Here is a 27,472-nt window from a genome sequence, read left to right on the forward strand (position 1 = left end):
ACAACGTGCGAATGTGGGTGTAAAACAATCCACGTAAATCGCGATAAGAAATCGAGCCATATAATTCTTTATTCGTAATTTTGTCATGTTCCTTATCTCTTCGAAACCTTGACTCGATCGTGCAGGTATTCGCTACCAGATATCTTTGCAACTGTATATTAATTTATTTTTCATGAAGTTCAATCACTGATGGAAATTAAAATAACGATGATTAACGCATGGAACGTGTGTCGATCTGCTTTGTCGAAATTCAAATTGATTTGAATTTGTTCAAATGTCATAAACTCTAAAAACCTATTTTATATATATATTATATATAGCTTTAAGTCGTAAAAAGTTACTCATCATAATCGATTTTTTTCTAATTCACATATTCAACTGATAATTGGTCAATTTTTACGGCTAACAGCTGTCGTAAAGTAAGCTAAAGTCTACGTTCGAGGTGCGCGGTATCAGTATTACTGCATATGTCATTTACATATGTCCTTACTTTAGATACGTCTAAATTATATACGATAAAGATAAAATAACATATGGCTTTGCGTTCGAGGATGCAATTATATCATTATATTTTATCTTTATCGTTTTATTTAGATGTAAAACAAGGGTGAAATGATGCAATAGTGTCGATAGCACGCCCGAACAGCCTTGACTTTGAAATCCTCCGTACAACACACTTGTTGCATGACGCGATTGCGTACCTCGCGCCACTCGCTCAGTCGCATTCCGTTTCCCATCGTTTCCGCTGCGCGACCTTCGCGTCGCGTTCCCGACTCCCAGAGTACTTTAACCTCTCGCGGCTCTCGCTTCATCGTTTCGTTTCACCGTCCAGCGGCGAAGAGCCAGGTTACCTCGAGTACGTCTATTCTTTTTAATCCTCAACACGTTCGCTCGCGACGACGTGTGTTAAGTCCGACACCGCGAATTTCTCTCGGCGATCAATTCAAATTGAATTAAATCGAAACGATCCGACAACAACGAATCGCTGGATTGAGTTAAAAGTAGCGGTATTTCGCCGTCGCGAGAATCAAGTTTCCCGCCACAATGGCATTACGTAAGATATTTTATCACGACGATTTGTGTAGTTGACAATTATGACGACAATCGTCGCGATAATTTCGACGTTTCAGCCCGATGTTTGATGCTTCCGGAAGGTCGAGTCACGTTTTCCGAATTGTTGTACATACCTGTTGTCATCGCTCAAAGATAATAGCTATCGTGTTCAATTGAGATGACAACAGAACGCGATTTGCCGTAGTTGCTTTATTAAGAATATTAAGATTTTGTTTGTACCCCCGTCTAGATGCTGACGAGAGTTTGTTTCCTGGCGACAAGCAAGACCGTTTCCTTCAATACAGTGAGAAATATCAGAAGCATCGCCGAAATGTCGAAGTTTGATTTACCGAATCGTTTGAAGGGCAATGAAAAATCTGTCTGGTAAGTAACGTTACTTTAGATATATATTTCTTGTACATAAACAAATGGAAAATGAAAAATTATAAAAACTTACTACACATATATTGGTTATGTTTGTTTGGTTAGGGTCGAATACATCCAGCTCGCTCTGCAGTACAAGCCACTGAATTTGGGCCAGGGCTTTCCTGACTACTACGCGCCAGAGAATGTGACCAATGCTCTGGCTGCTATTGCCAAAAGTGACAATCCGCTTTTGCAACAGTATACGAGAGGATTTGTAAGTATAGCAAACATTCCATTCACTTGACTTTTGAATTTGTATTTCTCTTGTTAATTTGATTTAATTTTTTTATGAAACATTAACGCAGTACTGCAATTGCAATGGTCAATAACTAGCAATGATAAAATTATCTCGTCTATGCGCGATACAATGAATTTTATTTTGCTAATATAGATGTGAATGTTGCAGGGTCATCCAAGACTAGTGAATGCAATTGCAAAGTTTTACTCCAAGCTTATCAAGCGTGACTTGGATCCGAACAAGGAAGTGTTGGTCACTGCTGGTGCTTACGAAGCGTTATATGCCACTCTGCAAGGTCACACTAATCCTGGAGATGAATGGATCATCATTGAACCCTTTTTCGATTGTTACGTACCTATGGTGCAGTCCGCCGGAGGAATTCCCAGATACATAGCATTAAAACCGGTAAGAATTTTGAATAATTCTAATGGGGTTGCAGCCCAAATCGAGCCTTAGCTTTAGCCAATCTCTTCATATGCCTGTGGTGCGCTGATTGTACACAGGCATATGGGACAATTTAAAGCCAGAGAGAAAACGCATGGCATATGAAAATTGGTTGATTCTACCGGGTATTAAACCCAAAACATTTGGCATAACAATACGCCGTCTGTTATGCCACGTTCGCGCTTATTTTATGATAATAACTGCAGGGAAGAAACTTTTGCATTAAAATATCATTAAATATATATAATGTTACTTTCTTACAGAAATCTACATCGGGCACGGTCACCTCTGGCGATTGGGTATTCGACAAGAAAGAGATGGAAGGTCTCTTCAATGAGAAAACTAAAGGTATCATCATTAACACCCCACACAACCCCATAGGAAAAGTGTTTACGCTGGACGAATTGCAATTTATTGCCGATCTCGCGAAAAAATGGAACACACTTGTGGTTGCCGACGAGGTTTACGAGCATATCGTTTACGAGCCGTACAAACATATAAGAATCGGTAAGAATCGCCTTATAAAATCCGCATGCGATATAGAATCCCTAAAATGAGATCTAAAAATATACAATAATAAGTTAATGATATCTAAAAGATTATTCTTTTAATTAGCAACATTGCCCGGTATGTACGAACGCACAATCACGATCGGATCAGCGGGCAAAACGTTCAGCGTTACAGGTTGGAAAATAGGCTGGGCCTACGGGCCGGCGAATTTGTTGTATAATCTGCAAGTAGTACATCAGAACACCGTATATACCTGTTCCACGCCGATTCAGGTAATTAATTAAATAAAACTTCTCTGTAATTCAGTTCTATAAATTTTATTCCGATAAATAAGTCAGTAAATTATTTTTTATTTAATTTATTTATTTTATTAAATTATTCTAATAATATATTAATATAATATTAATTTATTTAATTTAATATATTAATTTTTTTATAAAGGAAGCGATAGCTATTGGATTTGAATTGGAATTGGAACGCTTGGGACAGCCGGAATGTTACTTCCACAGTTTGGCAATGGAATTGTTACCGAAGCGCGACTACATGGCGAAATTCCTCCGGGAGGTTGGTATGATACCGACAATACCCGAGGGTGGTTACTTCATGCTCGCTAACTGGTCCGCGTTGGAGAGCAAAGTGAGGCTGCAGGAGGAAACGGACGTGAACAAGGACTACAGATTCACCAAGTGGATGACGAAGAACGTCGGTCTTCAAGGTATTCCTCCCACGGCCTTCTACGGTCCGGAACATAAAACTCTCGCGGAGGATTATGTGCGGTACTGCTTTATAAAGGTAAGCGCGTGTGGCCGGCGAAGGTAAGGGCAATGGACTTCGATTAAGACGGCATACGACTTTGGACGTTCGTTAAAATATCGATTATTGCGTTTTAACAGAAAGACGAAAATTTGAAAGCAGCCGCCGATATCTTGAAGAAGTGGGCATCTCAATAATTGAGACTATGCACATGTGTAAATGTGTGTATGCATATTCGGTGACTATTGATAAGTGCCTCGTGCACTGTATTAATTTTTTTCGAGCAACTTTCGTGCCACGTTGTGGGCGCGAAAAGTTGTTTGCTCGATACAAATAGGAAACAATTAACGTGACTTACTGCAATTTTTATACGTATTTATCATATTGGATTGATAAATGTTTTATCCCTGTTATATTTGTGATATTAAATTTATAGATACAAATCTTTATATATTCTGACGCAGTAGTGGTTCAATTAAGTAGTCTTGTGATGCTATCAGTCATGATATCAGTAATGATTGATAGTAATCGATCCGAATAAACTGCGTTGATGGGAAGTTAAAATTATAGGTCGGAGTCTCTTCGAAGCCGTTTCTTGACGTCTCTTGAGTCGACTCCGAACGTTTTACCGCATCTACGAAGTAAAAATATTTAACAAAAAATATGTTGTTTCTTTGATATTTAGATCCTTGGATTCTCTTGGATCCTCGAGTCCTCCTCTTCCTCGGACTCTCATTGTTAGATCCCAACTCTTCGTCCTTAGATTCTGAGTTTTTGAATCCTTAGATCTCTGGGTTGACCTATCCTAGGATCCTTTGATCCTCATATTTATATATCCTATATAATCTGATCGTGTTTAATTAATTGAACTCGCCTGAACACTGCTCCTGGAATATACCCAAGATAATTCGGTATCATTCCGACGTTTTCGTAGTAGATTTCAGTGGATTGGACAAGTAACGGGGGATCAGGGGGATAAGCGATAGTTTCATATTTTGTACCTTGTCCCTTTCGACAATTTGCGAAACTATGTAATACTTTGTCGGATGACGGGATAATCGTTCCAAATTCCTTGTAACCGTGAGGAATGTGAGTCGCGTATCCTTTGCGAAGTATAATCAATATGACAAGTATATTTTTTCCCAAAAGTGTCTTGCATATTTTTTAAAAATTATATTTTATAGAAATATAAATTAAAGTATAAAATTTCTTTTATATTTTTTTTCTTTTATATTTTTTTAGAAATTAATTTATAAGATTATGTGAATTATTATACTAAATCTAACATATAAACTGATTAAACTTTTTATAAAATTATATTACTGACAATGAGACAAACGTCATCTTGCACACTCGCTTACTTCTCGCGTTTTCGTGGATGAAGGAATGCCACACAGGATTTTTGTTGTTTTGAGGTTTCATTATATTCGATTGCTGGTAATCATGTAGAAACTGTATTTTTGGGAAACGATAGAATAATGTTTAATAGTTATACAAATTGTGCCATTTAATGACAGAAAGCAAATTCATCATTGATTTAAAGAAACAATTGAAACAACGTATACGCTTTATTAATATAGGGCATACAATTATTTTAATTGTTTTGCAATAAATTTAGTTTAACAAATCATAAACATTTATTTTAATCGTAAGAGCTTAGAGTAGTTGTATTTGATCCATAAATTTTATATACAATTTATAATTCAATTTCTTTCGATAACATATAAGTTTTGTGATTACGTTATAACAAATGTCAACGTCCATTCCACGTCTACAGCACCAGTTCTCGTCCGATCACTGAAGTTAAGTTGCGTTGGGCACGGTTAGTACTTGGATGGGTGACCGCTTGGGAACACCGTGTGATGTTGGCACATTTTTTTAAATATTTTTTTTAATACATTTAGCATAATTTATTAATTTTATTTTTTATATGTAACAACAAAGGGATATAGTTTTCCGACATTTCGCACTGAATTTTATATATAATTGATAATTCCATTTCTTTTGATGATATATAAGTTTCGTGATTACGTTATAACAAATGTCAACGTCCATTCCACGTCTACAGCACCAGTTCTCGTCCGATCACTGAAGTTAAGCTGCGTTGGGCACGGTTAGTACTTGGATGGGTGACCGCTTGGGAACACCGTGTGATGTTGGCACATTTTTTTTAATTTTATTTTATACATTCAGCATAATTTTATATTTTATGTTTATATGTTTTTTAAATTTAAATTTTATATGTACAACAAAGACGTATAATTTTCCGACATTTCGCATTGTTTGTCCGGTGACAAATTATTCTTCGCTGCCATATATTCAGGTCGCACGGTAAGCAAGGGCAATTTATAGTGAGTCTTGATCAGCTGCAATAAAAATTAAATTATCGAAAATTGTGAGTGGATCTCCCTCTATTTTTAGTTTCGAAATGTTTATGATTCTGATATTTCTGATCTCCTTCTCTCACCAGACGCTCCTCCAAATTCCGCGGCTCGGCTTGCCCGCATTGCACGGCAACCGTTCTCCTCAGCCGGTCTAAAACTGCCTTATTTCGCAATTGCTGTCGCTCAAAGTTGGCGAGACCTTCGGTCGCGCACACCGCGTATCTTTGTCCGAGTTTAATGCTCGATCCCGGTACGAGACCTACGCAAGTGTGAGCCCGGTAATCGGTTGAATTTCAAGGAAAACTCATTCCGCGACGACGCGAATTCGCGATAAGTTTTTTAACGCGTATCGGAAGTTTGTACTGATAAGGAATACAAGGAACCGATAAGCACCCTCGTATCCTGGCAACATGGGGTGAACGAAAACGGGATCGGTCCTCTTACAGCGAGTATTGACCACATTTATATCGCTTCTCGACGGTCGCCATGCCTACCACGTACGGTGTTGGATCGGTAATGGATAAAAAGATTATTTTTTAGATACACGCACTGGTAAAATAAGTTGTAAGATATATATATTTTTAGAATATTTTTCAAAACTTCTTATATAAATTGTTTTTATCTTATTATTTTATCTTATCTTTAATTTATCGTCAAGTATATCGTCGCATATCGTTCACCTCGAAATCATCGGTTGCACGATTCGCCAGGACAAGCGTTTTCGCATGATTAATCGTAGGATCGAGCAGCAGTCTATGCGTGGTTTTTGCGTACGTTTCACCGCAATTGAATCGGTCCTGCGGACAATAGCCGGAATATCTGAAAGGAGTAGCCGGGCGATTTTCATGAAATTCGCGAAGTACTCTGTACATCCGTCCCACGCTCATAAAAATTATTGGATTATTAAGAAATAACTTATTAATTCATTCTAATATACAAAAGACAGGAGTGATTATTATCGGTTTGTAAGGGTTAATTTTCTACCCTGGAATAAAATGCGGGTCCGCTGTTGTTAAAAGTTCCATACCCGCAGTCATTCTGTGAAATTATAGTTTCTCAAGAAATCTGTATCGGAAAAGAAGCAAATTACAGCTTCCTATTTTATATTAAAGAAACATTTTTCTCACCTTAACCTGTTAATTTAAATGCACACCAAATTTAAATGCATACCAAACAATTGAAATTTCGGTATTACTTCACTCGTTACAAGCCTTTTTGCAGCGACTTTCGTTGAGCAAAGAATTTATGCGGGTTGAGAGATAATCGACCGGCAAAAAGGGGAGATAGGGATGACGAAGAGAGAGGAAAGAGAAAGAGAAAGAGAGAGTATTTGTGTGATAGAGTAGGGAGGACACGCGTTGCGTACTTAAACGGGGGAAGTGCGTGATTATAGTTTCGCTTTCCAGTTTTCACGGGACCACCGTGATGATAGGATGTTGCATTAAAAAGTGCCTCTTGCATAATTGAAATTTTAATTAGCATCCGAAATTCGTGTGATCAAAAAATATACAGACATGAAAAGTCAAGTTGTGAGAGAAAAATACTTGTTTACAATTAGATAGAAACACACGTGATTCATTCTTGGATGATAAGTGTCAGAAATGGAAGTGATTTGAGATACAAAAATAAAATAAAATAAAAAACTTATTCATCGACAAAACTGTCGAAAAAAATCGGTGATGTAATATGGAATAATTTCGTGAATATTTGTGGAGTGTTGTGATGCGATTACGTGTCTTTTTTATGTTCGAAACGGTGATGGAAACGAGAAGCTCGCTGATTACGTGATTAAACGGGTTAATAAATTATTTGGAAGGGGAGAGAGAGAAAGAGAGAAGTGAAGAACTATGTGGTTCCGTCCAGAGATGAGTTCCATCTTTTACGTCGAATCCGAGGCTATAAAAGTGGCCAAAGACGAGGTAAACGACTTGTTTATGCTTAAGCAGTTAATGACATTTTAATGAGACCGGCTGACCGATAGCAAGTAATCGTGTTCCTTGACATTAGTTACTGGTATAACGATACCAATATTTTGTCGAGGAAAGATAATAAGAAGGGAGATAGAAGCAGGTAGAAGAAAAAAAAATGAGCGGCACGGAGTACGATTTGCGGAAAAGTGGAAATTCCACCTACGTTTGACGTGCGAAAGCAACGATAATAATAACAGCGCGTAAAAGGAAAAGTGAAACTTATGGCGGTAACACTTGACGCTTGGCCACGTTTATGAGTTCTCCGGATATTTCGACAGTGCGACGAGAGAGTGGAAAAAGTCATGAAATTACCCGCATATTGCGATCATTTGATTCTATACCCTGTTCAATTTTCATTCTGTTTGTTTACGTAAATACATAATTGCTTGCGTAATGAAAGAATTAAATAACGTTCCGTGATTATCCTGCAATATTCATGATTCGGCTAATATTGTTTTTACGAGAAAATGTCGTCGCGAAATGAAATATTCGCCGGTACTGACTCAGTAAGCATTGATCGTGCCGTTCAGAGGGTGGGTCATGAGTGTCATGACCTGGCCAGGTGTATACCAGGTGCATATACGAAATGCAGTTGCACGCGCGCGCTCGTGTGCCTGATGAAGGGACAGTAATTTTCTCTGTTTTGCTTGGCGTTTGTTTCGCGTCCCCATAACCGGACGCGACGTTATCACGCATTACTCGTTGTCAACTCGCGACGTGGGTGGAGGACATGTAGCGACAGATATACACGATACAAACGTTATATTGGATGCATATTATAAACAGAGATTCAGTCATGACACGCGTTACTTCAAGTAAAAAGTCGAAATTTAATAATGTAGAAAATTTTATGTTTTCTATAAAATCAATAATATAAGTAATCAGAATTTATATTTTGTTTAATAAAGTAGAAAAATTTGAATTTTAATTGACTACCTGAACGCTCTCTCTTTGTCGCGCTACGAGAAACGTTCGACGTTGGCAATAAATTAGCAGTCGGATATCAATGCGCAGATCGTTGGTCTCAGTGAATCAGAAGGTTAATTCATTCATCCTTCACAGACTCTTAATTAGAGCTCGCCGCGAGTGAATCTATAAATATCATCACGATAGGGCTGAATATCTAACTTAACTCTCGAGTTTGTTTTGCAGACGCGTCGTTTTTTCATATTTGAACATTTAAATACATTCAGGCATTTCCAGAGAATTTTGAAAGACGAAACTTAAGGAATAGAAATTGGACTTATCTATTAAATTAGATTAACTTTCACATTTGGACCATCGTTTTATCAACAAAAAAAAACACGGAACGGAAACCACGAACGGAAGCGGCTATAACATGACACCGCAATGCGCACAGAAAGTTTGTCGACACGCGAGCGTTTCCCTGAATATATCAGTCAGTTTTCTCGGGATTTTATACAATAGATAAAACCATTTGGTACTCCGGACATGTGTTCCTCGAACAGAAAGAAAGGCATTAAATTTGCGCTACTACTTTTTGTATTCTCAATTTAATAACTTTCAACAAAGTAAGCATTGGAAAAACTCATCGTTAAATATTGTAAACTTGTTGCTGATAAAAATCCAGGATGCATTTCTGTGAAAATTAAGAACCTCTATGTTGTCTATATTTTTAATAATGATAAAAATATGATTTCTCGAGAGGTCGTGAAGGAAAATTGAAGAAGAAAATTTCTATAAAGATTCCTCACATGATATCCAGAGAGATTTCCACATGACGCAGCACACGGTGCATGGCACGCGCGTGAGGCACATATATGAGTCATTCGCGTTCTGTGTACTGCGCGTATCGTGAAAAGAAAAGAGAAGGGAGGAAAGAAACACGCGGCTCCCCTAATTTCATCACTTCAATTCCGTTCCTTGAATACCAATGGCTTTCAACTTGGTTGCGTCCGATTGCGATCCGAGTATCGGGCGCCTCGCTTTGGACATCTTTATAGAGTCGCGTTGCCGGTACAACGAACAATGAAGCGGCCGCGGATGTGATGCGAGTCACGCCGATCACGCGGATGCATCGAGCGCGTGCGTCCGAACAAAAGAGTACGCGAGACGCAGGTACAAGGCGCGATGTGCCACCGGAGGATGAAGAAACGACGACATTGTCGTCGTCGACGACGAAGAGCACGCGCGTGCATAATTCACACACGACAACGATCGTTCGCATAATTTACGGATTATCGTCAAGTCGACCCTTTCGTCTTTATAACGAACGACGAAGAAGCACAACGATATTTAGACTTTGATTTTGTATATTTAGTGAATTGGAACATTGATTTATCCGGTGATATAATCTGTCGACACAATAACGAGTAATTTAAGCAAGTAGTTGAAATAAAAGTAGTTTAAATAAAAGAATCAAAAGCAACGCTCAATGTAAAATGATAAAATAAATTACATAACTATACTTACGATAGATATATGAATAGATCCGCGTATATTTAATTTTATTTTATACATAGCGTAAGCTATATATGAAGGTGCTTTCTATCTGAACTTTTCGATCGGAAGTCACTTAAAGTCAATCTCTCTTTAGCGTAAAATTGAATTTTTATGAGATTTTTATTCGCGAGTTTTCAGTATTTTCATGTTAAACTGCCGGTAGGAAACTGCCGCGCGGAATAAAATAACGAGTGTCCCGCCGCCGGACGGAAATCAATCTGTTTCCAAGGTGGAATTCTTTCTGGCGACTTTCTCACACTCGCCGATTCCGACGTGACCGCATTCCGCCGGGAATCCGCCTATCGGACGCGGATACTTCGACATATCCGCTGAAACGCGAAAATGGTGAGAGATTTCGCGAGCGAAATGCAGCGAGATCGCGCGATCCGATTTTCTCAGGAAGGATCTCAAATTCCTTCGCGGGGAGTAACGCGCGCGTTACTTCTACGGGAAACAATGATGATTAAGGGTCGAGAGATTAGAGGAATTCACCGTCGGGATGCGGCTAACGGTTTACCGGAGGCCCTTGCACTCCTCCGCGGCTCGACACGTCGTAAGGAATGAGCGATATTAACGTTTATATATACATGCAGGACGCGGGCCGTTTTCCTCCTGCGCTGCGTCGTGACTCACGCGCGCGTCTGCTGATCTCCCCTGGCAGACTTTATGGTGTTGGAAGCACCGTAATCCATAAACCCGCGCCGGTGGAATCGGCGAACACGACGGTTCACGTGATCGTTAAAGCCGCGAAGAGGATCGGCAAGGCGCTGAAAACGGTCCGGTGCCTCGGGAACGCGGATGAAATATAGGCTTGAATTCTTTACCTTAGATCCTACTAAACTATGTAACAAAGTGTATATCCTCGAAGTCAACAAAGGAATAACAAGAGACGCGAAGAAGTTGAAGGCAGTAGTTTTAATTAATCTGAAATATCGTATTTCAAATAAATTTTCTTTTCTAGATTAGCTATCAAGCTTAACCGATATTAGAAATATTTAATGATAAAAACTATCATACTTAATTTTAAAGAAGAACATGCTGATTCCAAAGATCAATTAAATTGTAGATTCAAGAGTTTCAACATTAATACAGCTAAATATGGGCACATTTTTTCATTCTTTTTTTATACCGCTTATATCATTACTACCGAGAGAAACGGCGATTTCTTTAAAGATCTTCTTCAAAGGGGCTAGGAAAAAAATGCTGGATTAGGTTACCGAGCTGTCAAAGCAAGTCCAGAGACAAGAAAAGGTCAGATAGGGTTGCTCGGTAGAGAGGAAGAGAAAGGACACGAGGAAGAAGGGGGGCAAAGGCCGGAGGAGGGATATACTCGCGACAAGCCACCAGTTCAGTGCGGTTCTACTCTTCGTCAGGTGTGTCTCGCCGATCACCCTAGAGATCATAAATCTGTCGTGACAGAAGTACTCTCGGTGAAATCCTTTACGAACCTTTGCGGCTCGTGTTTGTCTCGTGTAACGAGTGATAAAAATCCTCGAATTCAATATTCGTAATAAACGGCTGTCGCGAGCCGGCGTTTTCTGCCGGGAATGTAATTGATAACGACACGTGACCATATAACAATCGTGATCGCATGATCGTGTCGACGATCCTCTCGAGCGTGACGGGTTTCCATCGGCGACATTCGCACGACGGACGGCATGTCGATCTGAAGGTGAGTGCCGACGTATCGAGGCCGAAGTATCTTCTCTCAATCCTCCTCGGCCACATGTCTCCCGCTCACCTAGACTTGAAAATGCTGCATCGAAAAAGAAAACTAATCGTGTTATAATCATAATCGATAATTGGGTCTGTTTAATATCTGCATGACCGCGCAAGAGCGAGTACGTATTAGTAAAGTAGGTGAGCTGTCCTGGAAATCAGTTGACGGATTTGGCACACGTGAAAAGGAGCAATTCAAGTCACATATAAAATTTCATTCGCCTGTCGTGTGACCACGAAATTTTGCAGTCATTACGATAAATTCGTCATTTAAAATTTTTGAAAGTGAAAAATTTAAAGTAAAAAATAAATAATAATTAAAAAATGATGAAAAATTATCAAAATAATTGTACAATAAAAATAATTATTTTTTTCGTTTCTATTAGATTTTAGCTTCTTCATTTATCGATGATATTATCTTTCCTCGGAAATTAATTATACATATTACTTCACTAATTAATTAATATAACGAAAATTTTTTCTGATAAAAAAGAACAAAGTTTTAATTTCTGCTCGAAGATTTTTAGTATTGAGGAAACGTTTTTTCTCATGGTAGAGTAAATCCCGCGTCGCAGGAGTGACTAATCTCGAAGTTCAAGTAGTCAGTAGTACTCGCGTTCGGAACCGGTCAACGACAGGTAGTCGAGACGTGCTCGAGACGCTTCTAAGAGCGGCTTATGCGAGATCTTTAATAACTCGTCGTTTTTTCTACTTATCGACCGATAAAGACGTGCCGAACGAATATATTAAATGGCTAATGATTAGTGGATAATGTTCAATCGATTAATTCCTCTCTGAGCGTCTCCGCTGAAATAGCCCGGATGCTTCACTTTTGTTTTAGTAGCATCATATAATTGCGCGGCCGTATAATTGCGCTCGTTTAGCGTTAATTCCGCTCATGATTAATTCCACTGGCGTAAGGAGCGGAGTCCTGTGTGTGCCGTAATTCGTGCGTCGCGCTTTTATTGCAACGAAAGCGAGCCGCGCGCGCCTCGCTCGCGAAATAATTGCGAGGGGAGTTTTCAGTCGCGTTATAGTCGCGTTATCTCTCCTTCGATGAGCACATAAACGCACGCGCGCCTCTATTATAATATTATATAAAAGCGCCTACGTTCCCCGAGATGTGCATAATTCCGTGCGCGAAGCGCCTTCTTGTCCCGTGTAGCGTGGCCCCAAGGGCGACCTTAACGTTTTAATTATAAAAATAGCCGGCGCGAAGAGCCGAGAGAGAGATGCCGACATAAAGGCGAACGTGAAATAAGAGCCGCGCGGCATTTAAAACCCACGGAAAATAACTGTCACGAGTCGGGAACCGCGCGCGCGCTCGCGATTCGAACGAGCAGGTAATAGCTGACATGTAACTAATGAAGCAACTTTAAGTCGATCGCGCGATTTCTTTTCTTCCTCTTGTCGCGCGTCTCGTTTCTAATTGATTCTCCGACATTTTTTCGCATTGTAATTGCGCGATTTGTTACGCAATCCCGTTATTTCGTCCCAGCATACACGATTCAGCTGCATGCCTAGTGTAGACATGTTCGAATCGATGAATCGAAACTACCGCTGATCACCGGCGACGATCGCTCGGCATCCGGCCAATTTGCTCGTCCAAGATACGCCACAGGCGGCCATTTACAAGGGTTACCGAGGGACTAATGTACATGTTGGTATAACGCGATATTTGTATTCGGGAAAAGGGAAGTGTTTGCAGAAGCAAGAACTCCGCTCCGGCATTCCTGGGTATCGATCATGTGACTTCTCTTCAGTAGGGAGGAAACGTGAAAAGTGAAAACACCGACGAGATACTATTGAAGATATCTTTAAGAGTGTGTCGTCGGTGTTTTTACTTTTCACGTTTTTGCCCTGGGGAAAAAGTTACGTGATCGATGCTCTGGAGATATCAGGACAAAAAAAGGGAAATTAAACTTAATTTATGACGCGTAAACAGAATCACTGTGTGAGTTAATTAGTGTAATGTTCTTCGTATAATAACGATACAATTTCGAAGTTCTCAAAGCTAAACTTTCAGCCCACGACTTCCAATTCTCCGTTCCCAATGGAAGTATTATACATCCCCGATTCACATAGGATGAATGAGCGTAGATCGATTCTCGTGTCGTCGACATTGCAATAAACAACGGAGTATAGACAGGCTCGTGGCCTGTAATCGTTAGTGTTACAGCCATTGTTATGCGACATGCGACGTAGAGCAGATGGGCGCGTTTTAGCCTCGTTGGGAACAATTAAAAGTGGCTCGAGACTTAATTGGCGCGGCTGCCAAAGGCGCGTCCGTTTAATCGACGTTTATTAAAGAAATAATAGTCGCGCGTGCGGCTCTTAACGAGCGAGCGTTTCATTCTCGTGGGAGACGTACCGTGAAAACGCACGCCGAAGACAATTCCCCAGGGGGGAGAATGGTATCCCGCTGTTGCAGCGCGCGCGATGTGAAAATGAGAAATGTACAAGCTTTTTCAGGACGCGTGAATTTGCGTGTAATCGCCACGAGTAAAGTTACAGGTATAACGACAGGCCGCTACGAAAACAAATGACACGAGAGCGCGTTCTAGGCGGAGGCCTCCCATTTGTAAGGAGTTCAGAGTGCAATAGTGAAATAAGTCCATTAGGTTCGCTTCGGATGCGGCGCGGCTTTCGTACATATCCGTATAAAGCGAAGCTTATAAATTACGGACTCTTGCCCGGTGGAATCTTTCGTTTATCGCATACGCTTTTCTCGAAGGCTAACGACCTCTCGCCTTTTTCTCTTCTTTCTTTATTTTTTTTGCACGTTCTCAGAGAGGGTTGACACAGACCTTTGTATATCCTTCCACGCCGGTAATCGCGGCGGTATCCCATAGTGAAGAATTCTTTTAAGTTCGAACCGTTTCGAACCAGGACGTCGTCGTTTCCGCCGTTCTTCGCGTTTTTCGAAAAATCCCACGATGCTTATCCCATGAGAAGCGCGTTAACGGGCCTTTACCGTTTCTTTACGGCTGCGCCGGGTTTTCGGTAATGAGGACATGTTATGCAAATCTCGACGAGATTATTGTAACTGTCGCGCAAACGGTACGCAAACACTACACCGCGCGTTTGTCCTTCACTCCCGGCTCGCGTTGCCCCGCAGAGAAAACGAGTTCTATCGCGCGCATTACGCCGCCTTATAATTCCTCCGTTAATTCGCCATTTCCTTTGTGGCTTGCGTTAGAATATACATTAAGACGCTCTACGCTACTTTATTATCCTACCCATTATATTTGTCCAACGAATATTCTCGTAAAATCAGAGCATATCTCTCTACTCTCCCTCTCTTTTTCTATTTATCTCTCTTTCTCGCGAAAATTTGCAACACCTATCGGGAGCGATAAAGAAGCAACTAAATTGGAAAGTCCTATCTTATCTCGAGATCAAGACCGACTCTAATCTTCATTCCCGGGGGTCCCCCCTTCCTCCCCGCCCTGACTTCTTCCCCGGATAATCCCCGAAGTATTTATAGTATTCCCGCGTTCATTTCACGGCTGGTTATTAACCGGATAAAATAGCCGGTACGATGGTACCGATTAACGAGTCACGTTTCCCCGTAGAACATGCCCCCATCTTCGGGAGAGAACTCCCGATAAATCAGGACCTCTCTGTGGTGCTCCGTACTGCGCGCGTTCTGCCGCGAGAATAACTTATCTCGCTCACAATGCCCTGCCCGCGTAATTCCTGAATATATCCCCTTCGGACGCGCAGCAACAAATTAAAGTTCCCCGACAGAAATACGCTGTCCTATGTTCCGATCGGTCGCAAATGACCCGCGATAAATCATTCGTTATTATCCTACGCGCTTTAAAGCAGCGCTATGCGCATTTAACGTGATAAAAAGAGGTAAAAATATAATTTTATAAATAAATTACATGAAAAATATATATATCTAAGGATTCGAAAATTATATATATTTTTTATTTATTATTTAGATTTGTTTGGATTTTAAAATATACAGAGAGATTGTCACGGGTTTTTCAAGCAATTTCTCGGCACGAGCGTGTTCATCGACGTTCAGTAAATCACATCATAAACCGTATTCCATACTCGATGCCAAAAATCTATGCGGACATCGCGATAGCGCGCATATTAATCAGTCACGATTCCCAATCCCCGCGCTTCGGCCGATGAGGCTCCTCCAATTTGCTCGGGATCGATAGATCGCTCCAATTCTCTTCTGTCAGACGCTGTACGGATTGCCTCGTAGATTAGTACCCGCCGTACAACGCAAGTATCTAGACAATATATCAAGGGTTCACCTCACCGAGTAGAGTCCTTCCAACGCGGCCGGTATCTTCCACTTTTTCCTTTTCTTCGCGCGAGAAGGTATTTCGCGGTTACGTTCGAAACATGCACTTCGTTTCTTATCTTTATGGTGCAACAGATACGTCCGTACCTGTTGCTAGGGGATAAGGTTGAGTTATTTCTAAAATAATTTAAAAAATTTTCGGAACATCTGCGATTACGCGGACGCAAAGATTGAGATCTTTATCTTTTAACAAATAGCCCGGAGAGAATGGTAATTAAGTGCAAATTCGCTTGCCATTATTCACAAATACCTTAGAAATCGTTTGCGGTTACGCAAAATTGGCTCAATTGGAAATTCAGATTATTCTCTTAATAAATCGAAAAGGAGTAGGGGGGGGGGAGGGAAACGAATTCCGGTCGGGATTCCACTTTCCGCGAGGGATATCTTTCGTATCTCTCCGTTTTGTTGCGCTATTGGGTAAGGAAGCGGGCATGAGCGCCTCGCGCTCATAAATAAGGCATAACCGCGCGCGACGCGAGTGCGAGAGCGCAGCGAACGTGGGCGAGGAGGACGCCTTTGTGCGCGCGACGTGCATATGCGCCCGTATATACATATATGCGCGATTTGTTGTTGCGAGAGGGTGGAAAAGCAAGCGAGGGAGCCGCGAGGAATTACCTATCCGGCGTGTATTCTCGGTCCGAGATGCGTGGGCGTGCGTAGGTATCAGCCCTGAAGAGAGATCATCAGGAAAACACGCGGATAAAGAACGGTATCCTTCCCTCCTCCCCTTCTCCCTTCCCTCCCTCCACGGAGGATTACCGATAACCGCTGCACTTTGTTAACTTCGCTATTTATTGTTTATAATTAATTCGACGTGTCGCGCCATTCACCGCAATCTTGAGCTTGCTTCCAGCGCTCGATTCTTTTTGTCACTAATTAATTGACAGCTCTCATTCGATTAATTATTTCGTACAATCGACATTTTTGTGTCTGACGTAATTTAATTATCTTTATTAGTTTATCGATTCCGTAGGATTTATTTACAAAACTTTGCTTATTTGCTCGCCGCTTCGCATCGGTTATCAATTGCGACAAATGTCACGTATATACATACAAGTCAACAAGGTCTAAGTCAGCTGATATTTCTTAAGTCAGCTATATATCAACACACGTTCGCGCGTATCGATATGTACGCGGTGTGCAAAGTTAACAGCGATTCAATTGGCAATGTCATTGCGATTTAATTTTAATTCCCACGCGAACAAAGTACCTATCATCGAGTATAGATTACAAAATCGAGTAGCCAGATAGCAGATATAATATCGATACCAAGCTATATCACGGTTGGCGTTCTATACGCCTTGCATTGATTTTCTTATCTCTGCAATTTTATTTGTAAATATGCGGATTATTTGGAATGTGCTTTTCGTCGTACATTTGCTATTATCCGTGCAGCTTATTATACGTTCACAATATAACGGCGAATCTTTCTGTATGCAGGAAATTTTCTCTATAGCTCTTTCCCTCCCCCGCCTCCATTCCCCTCTCTCTCTCTCTCTCTCTCTCTCTCTCTCTCTCTCTCTCTCTCTCTCTCTCTTCCCCTCTTTATCGCGTTCGTGCAATTGTTTAACGATGTTTTCAATCCGTACGCACACGCGTGGGGCGGGCTGGCCGTGGGGAGTTACAATTGTTGGTACATTGTTACACGCGTAACAGGGCAGCATGCGCGCAGCAGGTTTTTTGCAAAATGCACCGTACGCGGGAAAGCTCGAAAATTCCTACGTCCCTGATGACATTAATTTATCGCCGCGCGCTATTTGCGCAACGCTTTAACGCAACAACGGCGGTGGTAATGGCTTTATAATAGCAACGAAATCGTTCGCGCGCGCCGTGTATCGAGTTCAGGGCCGTTTCAGGGATCTTATATACGCCGTCGCGCATTTTTCAGGCAGGCACGTTGCGCCGCGCAAAACGCCTCTCACAAAAGCCGAGATTTCGTTCCGCGTCTGTGTACTCGCTCGTTTTGTCATTCGCGCGAGCAAGTTAGATGATCGGAGTTATTTACCGAGACGCAAAGCTACAAGACGTTATACTCATGAAAATGCCAGCGTGTCAAGTTATAACGTCAATACAATTTCTTCGTGTATTTTTAACTTATACATCAATGCCTGAATGATAAATTTATCCCCGGATCAACAAGGATTATTTTTAATTACAGCCTGTAATTAAAATTTGTTTTGTCTTTATTGAAAGTTATTATTGTATATGTATATAAACGTGATCTCTCTCCTAGGGAAAGGTGTTTCTCGGAGTTTCGTGCTAATTAAAATATCTCAATGCTGCGCGCAAGCTAGGCAGCCAACGTGTTTAAATATTTTATCATAGCAAACTGCATATGGAATATAGATTTCCAGCACTTTAATATTCGTATCGTAATATTCATATCATATCGTTCCAACGTCCGAATCTCAATATCAACGCTTGGAATCCCAAATCCCTTGGTTCGCAAGCAATTATCGTTCGTATCACTTACGCAACGCGCCCTAAAGGAAAACGGAACTTTTGACTCGTTTGAGAATTGACGGGTACGATAATCCAGAGAGGAGAAAGAGGCCCCCGCGGTGAAGAAGTGCGCTCGTATCGATCACGGCGTATAACGCGAGGTAACCGGCGTCGCCGCGCCGTTGCAGTTTTCCCGGTGCGGCAAAGCGAGAAGCCGCCGTATACGTCGCCGCCGTGGGCGACACACGCGAGAGAGCGAGCGGTGTGTTGTGTGTGCACCCGCGCGTGGCCGACACGCACGCGTGTGCGCGGCGCGGCCCGCGGCACGCGGACGGCGCGGCGCGCGATCGCGAACTCTTCGTCGACGGCGACGGCGACGGTGACGGGGACGAGACGGAACGGGACGGGACGGGAGATGGGACGGGACGCGCCGCGCCGCGCTGCTTTCTGACGCTTATGCTTGCCTGATAGAGTCGCGATCAAGACGTTTGCGCAAATCGCGTAACGCGGACGCGCATACGCGCTCTCCACGCACGCCGCCAACGCGACGTCGCGCGCGTCGTGACACCTGCCTCCTCGCGCAGCCCGATAACAATAACGAGCCGTGATGAGAGGCGCGAAAACAAGGGGGAGCCTCCTCTCGTCCTTCGCGCGACGGCGTCGAACGGTGGAGGCCCGCGGAATCATCGCGGGAAATCGATCCGACTTTAATTGGACTCGATTGGAGGCATTTAAAATTGCGCCGCGCGAAATCTTAATACGCGGCTTTGGGTAATAACGATAAATTGTACGCAATATTAAAATATTTATAATATATAGATGCAGACAAGTTTCACAAATGCGCGAAAATTATAGGTGACGCAGCGGGGATCTTTGGATTGGCAGATTGTATGCGGTCTGATAAATTTACGAGAATACATATATACTCGTTCGCGCCACGGCGGGCGATGGGGAGAAATCCCGCGAAATCGAGATGACGTTTTTTGCCGCCGACAATCAATTTCGGATTTGATAGCTCACGAAACGCCGTGACAAACTAATGGAGTTAAAGAGAAATCGAACGATTGCGCATCGCCGAATGACTGTAATATCGCGGACGCGTTGAACGAGCAGCTTGGAATTTGCTGTGAACCAGATTTACACTCGATTACTTCTGCTTATCTGGACCGCGAAGCTTTTCCGCGTCGGGGACGCGTTCTGATTCTCACGTTGGTCTCTCGGATTCCTGAATAAGAGATCACTCGATCGGCGTTAGGGAACGTCACGATGATTTATGCGTACCATTCACGCGTGACGCGCCTTTTCCCGGATGAGTAACTTCTAAATCGTAGAAAAGGAAATTATCCTATAACGGATTCGAAATTTGCCTCGGTGACCCGGCGCAAATGTTGTTTCTTTACATGTTCGATTTACGATGATGTAAGAAGAGGAAATTGCCCAAATAATACAGAATTATTGTATCTAATAGCTAAAATGCGACTTGAACGTTGCTTCAACGAGCAGCTGACAGCTCTTTATTTCCACATTTTTATGTAAGTGAAAAAAACTAATATTGATACAAAAAATGTATATACTTTATCGTTAATATTATTATACTAAAAAATATTATTAATATTTTTAATATTCTAATTTTTTTTTCACGGAGTAATATTACTCTAATTTTTTTTCACGGCAGCGAAGGGTATCAAATAACTCAACGGGTGAAAGTATATCTTCATACTCCATTAAATTTATAAGCATTCTAATTACATACCTAGCTGGAATACCTTTCTTCAAAGTTCGTATTTATGGTCGTTATATGTTTCAAAAAGCGTATCAGATGAAATACTCATAACCAAGTTTCTTGTTTCTTGAATCGAGGACAGCCAACAGTATTTTGATTAGTGATCATTGAGAGCGTACTCGACTTATTGTGAAAATTTCGTTTCTGAATATCTCGCACGATACACTTTTCGATGCGAGATTCGTATGTATTATAATTATATAATAAATATACATTTTGAGTTCCTCAATCGGTTCGTATATACTTAATAGCGATTGTATATAATGTAACGAATCTCAAATTGAGACTCTCAGGATTTACTTATTAAATGAAGCGTGTATCTCGAGACTGGTTCTTCAGTTGAGTTCTTCAGCAAGAAAGGAGCGATCGTACATAAATACGGGTTTGAAAATACTGTCTGCACGATCGATAAGCGCAGCCGAGAGAGTCGCCGTCTCCGACTTCCCTCCGATGTTGGTTAGTGTGCTAATCATTCGCGCGTACCGTTAACTTCTCGTTTTAGTCTTATCGAGATTTACACGCCTCACGCCACTGCGTCACGAATCGCGATGCGTCGCGCCGAAATGCATCGTCTTCACTCGTTAAGGTCGGTCGATCGAGAAGATAATAATGCGCGCCAGCGATCTAACGAAACCAAAAGTAAATCGAGCCAGAAAGTGCATTCGCTAATTGGCCGCAATTAGTAAAGATATTGTCACTCGTGCGCGCAACGAAGTCTTTCAAGCTTTTAGGAAATACGTACAATAGTTTTGATTTGATCAACGAGGTGAATTTAATTCAATGTAAAATCAATTTTCGTGATTTAATTTAATTAACGAAATTAGATCGTATCTCGAAATTTAACAGATTGATTTTTCCATGCCGCCGGAAAATACGCCGGCTAATTAAACCCAAAGTCATGCTTGCGTGTAATGCAATTACGGGCGTAATTAGACGACGGCGCCGAGAGTGAGTCTGTTTTCGTGGCCGCGCGGTGTGATGAAAAACGCAATGTATATTCATCTAATTTATTCTATTCTGCAAAAGAGGGAAAAGTTTCTTCGAGAAAGCGACAGCTTATTCTCTCTTTTTTTTTCAAGTTCGATGATAGAGCTAAATAACGACAAAAATAATTAACGTGCAATGATACATATGCAGTGAGTCCGGTTTTTTTATCGTATAGCAGAAATTACGATGAAAGAGAAACAGACAGAGGTGGAGAGAGAATCTTAAGATTAACTGTCCGTTTGATTTTCCGATTATGCGAGCCGCGCGATGGAATTCCGCGCGTTTCTTCTCGCGCGTTGATGGGCCAGCGAGATGATCCTTTCGTCCCATCTTGCGCTGCTTCCGCGAGGAGAGTTATGAAATTAACCGCGAACAACGTGTAAAGATGACTATCGACGTTGGAATTTCACCGCGGGGCAAAAACGGCGAGTGCATCAGCCGCGTTGCGTTTTTGTCACGCGAAGGAGGAAAGCTATCGGGTGCATTTAATTCACCCTGCCGTTTGCGGTGAATAGTTATTGCCCAGGATATTTCCTTGACGTAACGGCAAGGCGTATATCCTAGAGCGAGTGACGTTGCGCTAATTAACGTCCGAATGTGAAATTTCAGACGAGATTAAAAAAGAAATTAGACATAGTAGCGTATCTTATCGGTCGCGATAAACATACGACCTTCGATATTTGGATCAAGGAACGAATTTCTTTATTTTTTCTTTTACCGATGAACAACGATTACACGCACAGCTATATAAGTACACATGTAATGCAATGATAGAGAATTTATGTATCAGATAAGAAACCTGATATCTACGACCGCGAAACACGATTCGGTTACACACGTGCTTTTCTCCGTTCCGTCAATATCACCGGGCATCGTTCAAGCTTCAAGTGTTGACGACCCAGGTCCGCTTCCCGGCCACGCAGCATGCGAGCCGCGTGTATCCTCGAGACCGCGCCGCGCGCATCAGCGCGGGACGGTCCGGCGCGGCGCGACGGCGATGGCGCATACGTGCCACGTGCGTACATTCTGCTCTCCTGATAGACGCGTGGCATCACAGTCTGTACCGGACGTGGTCGTGCTTACGTGACTTTGGCGTGTCTCTCACCCCGACTACCGCCGACGACAACGCGGCTGCGTGATAGGCGCGCATGTCCGACGGCCGCGATTAGAACGTCTTTCGGGATGACCATATACTCTGAATCGTTGCGTTGTCTTTATCCTTAGTTTGTATCTTACTCCAGGAGAGAAATCTGAAGTGCTCTTTTTAAATGTATTTCGCAATCGCGGATACGCATTTCAGAAATTTTTAGAAACTCCCGTGTACCTAAATTACCCATATAAGATCTGAGAAGAGGTTCTATTTCACAATATCCATATGTTAAGAAGTGAATAAAAATATGATTACACGCACGACCGAGGATGCTGGGAGTGAAGGAATTAACGTGAATTCCTTTCCACTCCGCCGTTTGTCCCTTGGAGCGTCGCAAAAGCGCGATCTTGCGTGACAATATAATTAAAATAGCCAATCGTCGAGCGTCGAAAGAAGATTAGTTAATTATCCGGTTCAGCCAGCCGGTGCCAGTTGCAGAAAATTATACGGCACATACTTTGGCGTCAAAAGATATATAAAACAAAGACGTGGAGAATTAATCGGGCGTCACGAGAGAGGGATACAAAGCGGGCGTAATAGCCGGAGTGGAAAAGCGCGTGAAAGCGAATTTGCACGGTTCAAGCTTGACGCGATCGCGCCACGTGAGCGCGCGTTGGACGAACGAGCGCGGGGGTTCTTTTTTTTTTTCTTTCTGTTTGAGCGCATCACAGGACGGGTGTAGGAGCTGATGCGGAGGAACAAAAAACCGAGGGAGTGAAAGCGATGAATCTGCAACGAGAATAAATGTTAGCCGGGCTAATGGATGAGCGAGTTTTCGTTTCGCGAGGTAAACCGCTCTCGATGGGTGAGCCTCTGAAAAATTCGCGGGAGAGCGGAATTACGAGGCCTCTCTCTCCCGCCCGTTTGAGGACTACAATTACCCACAATACCAATCTGTATGTAATAACATAATTATAAGCCATTCCGCATAACGTTCGTATACGCGGAGGGGGTGTCCTACCGCGCCGTCGTCGTCGGATCAAATTTTAATGGCGGATCTCCCCTCGGCCGCGGGAGAGATCGAGATTGGCCGAGCCGTCGAGTCTTTTTCCCGGCTCGGAAATTTCATCGGGTCGTTTTTGCCCTGGCCGTTATCCGATTCGCTTTTCTTTCGCCACGGATGATTCGCCTATTGGCGAATCGGGGTGGGAAGCGTGCAAATCCGCCATAATGGGCCCCGCGATGCGTCTCGCGAGACCTGACCGTCTCGAATCGGCTGGATATCAATTAAGTAATTTGTCGGGGCCCCGGCTCGCGCGGGCTGCGTGCCGATGATCGATAGGGTCTCCGCCGTTGTCGGCTCAAGGTCGGCACCGGAGAGTTCAAGGCCGACCATTTTCTCGCGCGAGAAAAGCGGGCGAGACGACGTGTGCAGCGTGCAGCATGCGTGCCGAGCGAGAATTATAAGAACTAGGCCGAACAAGCTTGCGCGGGGTCCGTCTCGGGGGGTCGCAATCGGCCGGTGAAATCAGCGCCGCTTAATCGCCGGGAATGTATGTAATTTTCGGGAACTTTTCTTGACGCCGTAATTACCCGCGAAATAACAACGTTTCGCGCTCTTCGGTTCGCGTGATTTTTCGCCGCGTAATTGCGCGCCGGGCGGGAAAGAAATCTCTCCGTCGGCGCGGGCGCGTCGAGGGCCCTCCGTTTTAAACGCGTGGCTGCCAAGGGAGAATAATGATTTTTATATCTCGCAATCTCAGAATAAGAGATAAAAAAGAGAGTGAAACAATCGAAATTTTCGGTGCAGGCTACGCAAACGGAGCGTGTAGATTTGACTCTCGATATTTCATTGCCGGGCAGAAATTATTTTATTAAAAAAATAAATTACTGAAATTATCGAATGACTCTTCGTATTGAGAAAATGATCGAGGATTTTCCAATTGACTGCGGTATTTATCGATAAAATTAAGGTCTATTGTTGTAGGACTCCGTTGCACATTTCGCGCGACATACAAAGCCTTATTCATGTCTCGAGCCATATTGTACATTTTCAGCTGATCATGCATCGCCTTGTCCCGCGTTGCCTCGCACTCTATCGCGCGTCCCCGATGAGAATCTTCGCCATCTCCGCGCGCGCGCCGCCACTTCAACGTCTCTCGGTCCTTCCGTCAGCGCATCTCTCCGCGTCACGAAGATGCGCGATCGATTGCGATACGCGCGATCATCCTCCCCCGCGAGTTTACCGCGCGCTTTTACGCCGATGCCGAGCGTAACAATCGTAGCCGGAGCTATCACACATGCTCGATCTAATGGACAGCCGGAGGCTGCCACGGCCTAGACCGTGAAATCATCTTGAGATTTCCTCTTCCTCTTATCCCGCGGAGTCGCGCCACCTCTCCGCCGCGCGCCGGCTCTTCCTTCTCGTATAATATCTGTCCATTGTCTCGCTGCGTACAATGGGGAAGATACTTCGCGGTACTTCGCGAAGTGGAGAAAGAAGCACGCGAAGTTATCGCATAACTCGCGGTTTCAATCCTCTCGAGAGTCGCGGGATAATGCGACTCTCCGTATAAAGATGTTCGAGATTGTGCCTGTTGGGATTGTGCACTTCGCGATTTAAAATTACGATATTTTATACGAGAGAACTAAAGAGAATTTAATAATAAACAATGATTTCACATATACACATATTTATGATTTGATTTTTATATTTTATTATACCTATATATATTGATTAAAATATAAAAAAATACAGAATTAGCACCAATTTTTTTTCTAAATATATATCCACTAGATACGATAGTTCAAACTTCTATTGTCTTGTCTTCTACTTTAAAATACAGAAATCACACTGATAATTTTTACAACCTGTGACTAGGTTGCCCATTCTTGATATTTTCTCTTTAGTCATCGCTCGCATTTCGCTGGAATTAAACGCATTTCTAGAATTATGATTTCACATACATGCACACATTTAGGATTGGAATTTTATATTTTATTGTACCTACTGATTAAAATATAAAAAAAATACAGAAGAATCAAGTTTTTTCTAAACATATAGCCACGGAAAATCCGATAGTTTAATCTTGTCTTGTTTCCTACTTTGGAATACAGAAATCACCACTGATAATTTTTACAGTCTGCGACTAGGTTGCCCATTAGTCGTTCTTGATATTTTCTCTTTAGTCATCGCTCGCATTTCGCTGGAATGAAACGCGTTTCTAGAGCTTGAAAAAAAAGTCGTACGTTTACGACGGGAGGCACCAGGAAGTCTGCTGCCATGAATGATAGTAATGTACGCATGCTTGATCTCTCGTAATAACATTTGCAACACCAGTGCAAACCTGTTACATGGTGAAGCTCATAAAAGAAAGGAAGGGACACCGGACAAGAAGAAGAAGAAGAAGTAATGGAACAATGACCAAGACATCGCTTAACTTCCGTCGCAGATTGGAGTCCGTATTCCTTAACAGTTGTTATTGACATTATTGCGTCCGTTGATACGTAGCGAGTTTATTCATACGCTTGTCAAGTCATAAAACGAAAGCGATTCTTTCGATGAATCAGTATATTTAAGAACGCCTCTACATTTAAAAATCTCTACAAAATATATAAAAAATATTAATTATACTCTCAGTATATTGTTACCTATAATTATTAATTATATTAATACTGAGTTTACATGGAAATATATAATGAAAATAAAGAAAACGATATAAGAAACAGGCATAAAATAAGTACATAAACGCAGGAAATAAATAAGGAGCAAATAAGTAAATAAATATAAATGGTACAAAACATATCAGAAAAACAGGAATAGGTAAGAACGGATAATGTATAAGAAGCATTCTGGTACTTTGGTCTTATTTTCTTCCAACATAATTGGGACCTTCTGTGGGGAGGAAACTCTTGAGGGCCAATGAGGACGACCGCGTGAGGACGAGTACACCGTGAATTTCTATCGTGCGCTAGGAATTTCTATCACGTGCGGGCTTTACGAGCGGGCGAATCGAAAGGGCCCGTCCGAGTAGTAATATAATCGTAATAACGCGCGCTGGGAAGCCACCGACGAGTGGGCTGCAGCAGGAGGCACTGCGAACAAGAAGCGTCGGGGAACAAGAATACCGTGGCCGGCATGCATGCACCCCGAAGGCAACTCACGCGGGGCCCATTACACATTGGACACGTGTGCTCACTTTTCATACGTGATATCGCATGCCCCGCCGCGTGTTTGTTATCCGTGTCGCGCATCTCGCGTGCTATCTCTATCGATCGCGATCGCGCGAGCGAGGAGGAGATGAAACGGCAATACGGATAAACGATCAAAGGATCGAGGGGACCGCACAGAAGTTATCGCGCTGCTCATTTACATATATTGGCGCGTCGGGCATGCAATCCGAGTGGATGAGAGTAGCGGTGAAGTGTGAAGATACATCAAGAAATTTTTTAGCAATCTGACCAAAAATCCTGGATATTGAATTTCTGTTTTGACGTGTACAAAATAATTTTTTAGTCAAATTTTTTTTAAAATTTAATAAATAATGAATTTGTTTGGAAATATCATACACGCGAATAGTTTAGCCTTCAGCTTCGAATTCCCCTCCGTTCGTTTCTTCTGAAGTCCGCGCGCACGTCGGACTTCGTGATATTGACCCGAGTAGAAATTTGGTCTGGTAGAAATCAGGGCCAAATCAGGTATGCCGTATTTAACGTTCGGCCCTGAATGCGGCTATCCAAATCCGGCACTGATAAGGGATGTAACGCGTTTCGAAGATTTGGGCCTGATCATGTATGCCACATCAGTACCAGATATGGCATACATAATCAGGCCCAAATCTTCGAAACGCGTTAGATCCCTTATCAATGCCGGATTTGGATAG

The 27,472-nt window shown here is 42.3% G+C and overlaps 3 protein-coding genes across 7 annotated transcripts in view; 2 read left to right on the forward strand and 1 right to left on the reverse strand.

Annotated features, from left to right (window-relative positions):
- Positions 1-4,086, forward strand: part of LOC105457594 (kynurenine--oxoglutarate transaminase 3) — a 5,165-nt gene extending 1,079 nt beyond the window's left edge. The window contains exons 1-8 of one of the 4 annotated variants that reach the window (XM_011702357.1): positions 711-856; positions 1,304-1,437; positions 1,543-1,693; positions 1,886-2,122; positions 2,425-2,668; positions 2,777-2,943; positions 3,113-3,463; positions 3,565-4,086. In XM_011702357.1, the coding sequence (XP_011700659.1) occupies positions 1,304-1,437; positions 1,543-1,693; positions 1,886-2,122; positions 2,425-2,668; positions 2,777-2,943; positions 3,113-3,463; positions 3,565-3,621 (1,341 nt within the window). In that variant the 5' untranslated portion in view covers positions 711-856 and the 3' untranslated portion in view covers positions 3,622-4,086. The other 3 variants (XM_011702358.1, XM_011702356.1, XM_011702354.1) reach the window with 3 other exon arrangements.
- On the reverse strand, positions 3,818-7,006 carry LOC105457637 (UPF0605 protein CG18335-like). Its single transcript, XM_011702433.1, has 9 exons — positions 6,936-7,006; positions 6,793-6,873; positions 6,489-6,627; positions 6,202-6,298; positions 5,892-6,067; positions 5,665-5,790; positions 4,786-4,891; positions 4,299-4,527; positions 3,818-4,058 (listed from the first exon to the last, which is right to left on the reverse strand). The coding sequence occupies exons 2-9, from the start codon at positions 6,843-6,845 to the stop codon at positions 3,989-3,991; spliced, it is 996 nt and encodes a 331-aa protein (XP_011700735.1). The 5' UTR covers positions 6,846-6,873; positions 6,936-7,006; the 3' UTR covers positions 3,818-3,988.
- Positions 7,007-7,136: 130 nt separating this feature from the next.
- The window catches only part of LOC105457593, a 35,930-nt gene continuing 15,594 nt past the window's right edge, over positions 7,137-27,472 (forward strand). Inside the window, exon 1 of one of the 2 annotated variants that reach the window (XM_011702351.1) lies at positions 7,137-7,727. In XM_011702351.1, the coding sequence (XP_011700653.1) occupies positions 7,656-7,727 (72 nt within the window). In that variant the 5' untranslated portion in view covers positions 7,137-7,655. Of the gene's footprint in view, positions 7,728-10,801; positions 11,914-27,472 lie in introns of those variants that run through there. The other variant, XM_011702350.1, reaches the window with a different exon arrangement.

Source organism: Wasmannia auropunctata, unplaced genomic scaffold (assembly GCF_000956235.1).
Source record: "Wasmannia auropunctata unplaced genomic scaffold, wasmannia.A_1.0 LD335200.1, whole genome shotgun sequence".
NCBI lineage: Eukaryota > Metazoa > Arthropoda > Insecta > Hymenoptera > Formicidae > Wasmannia > Wasmannia auropunctata.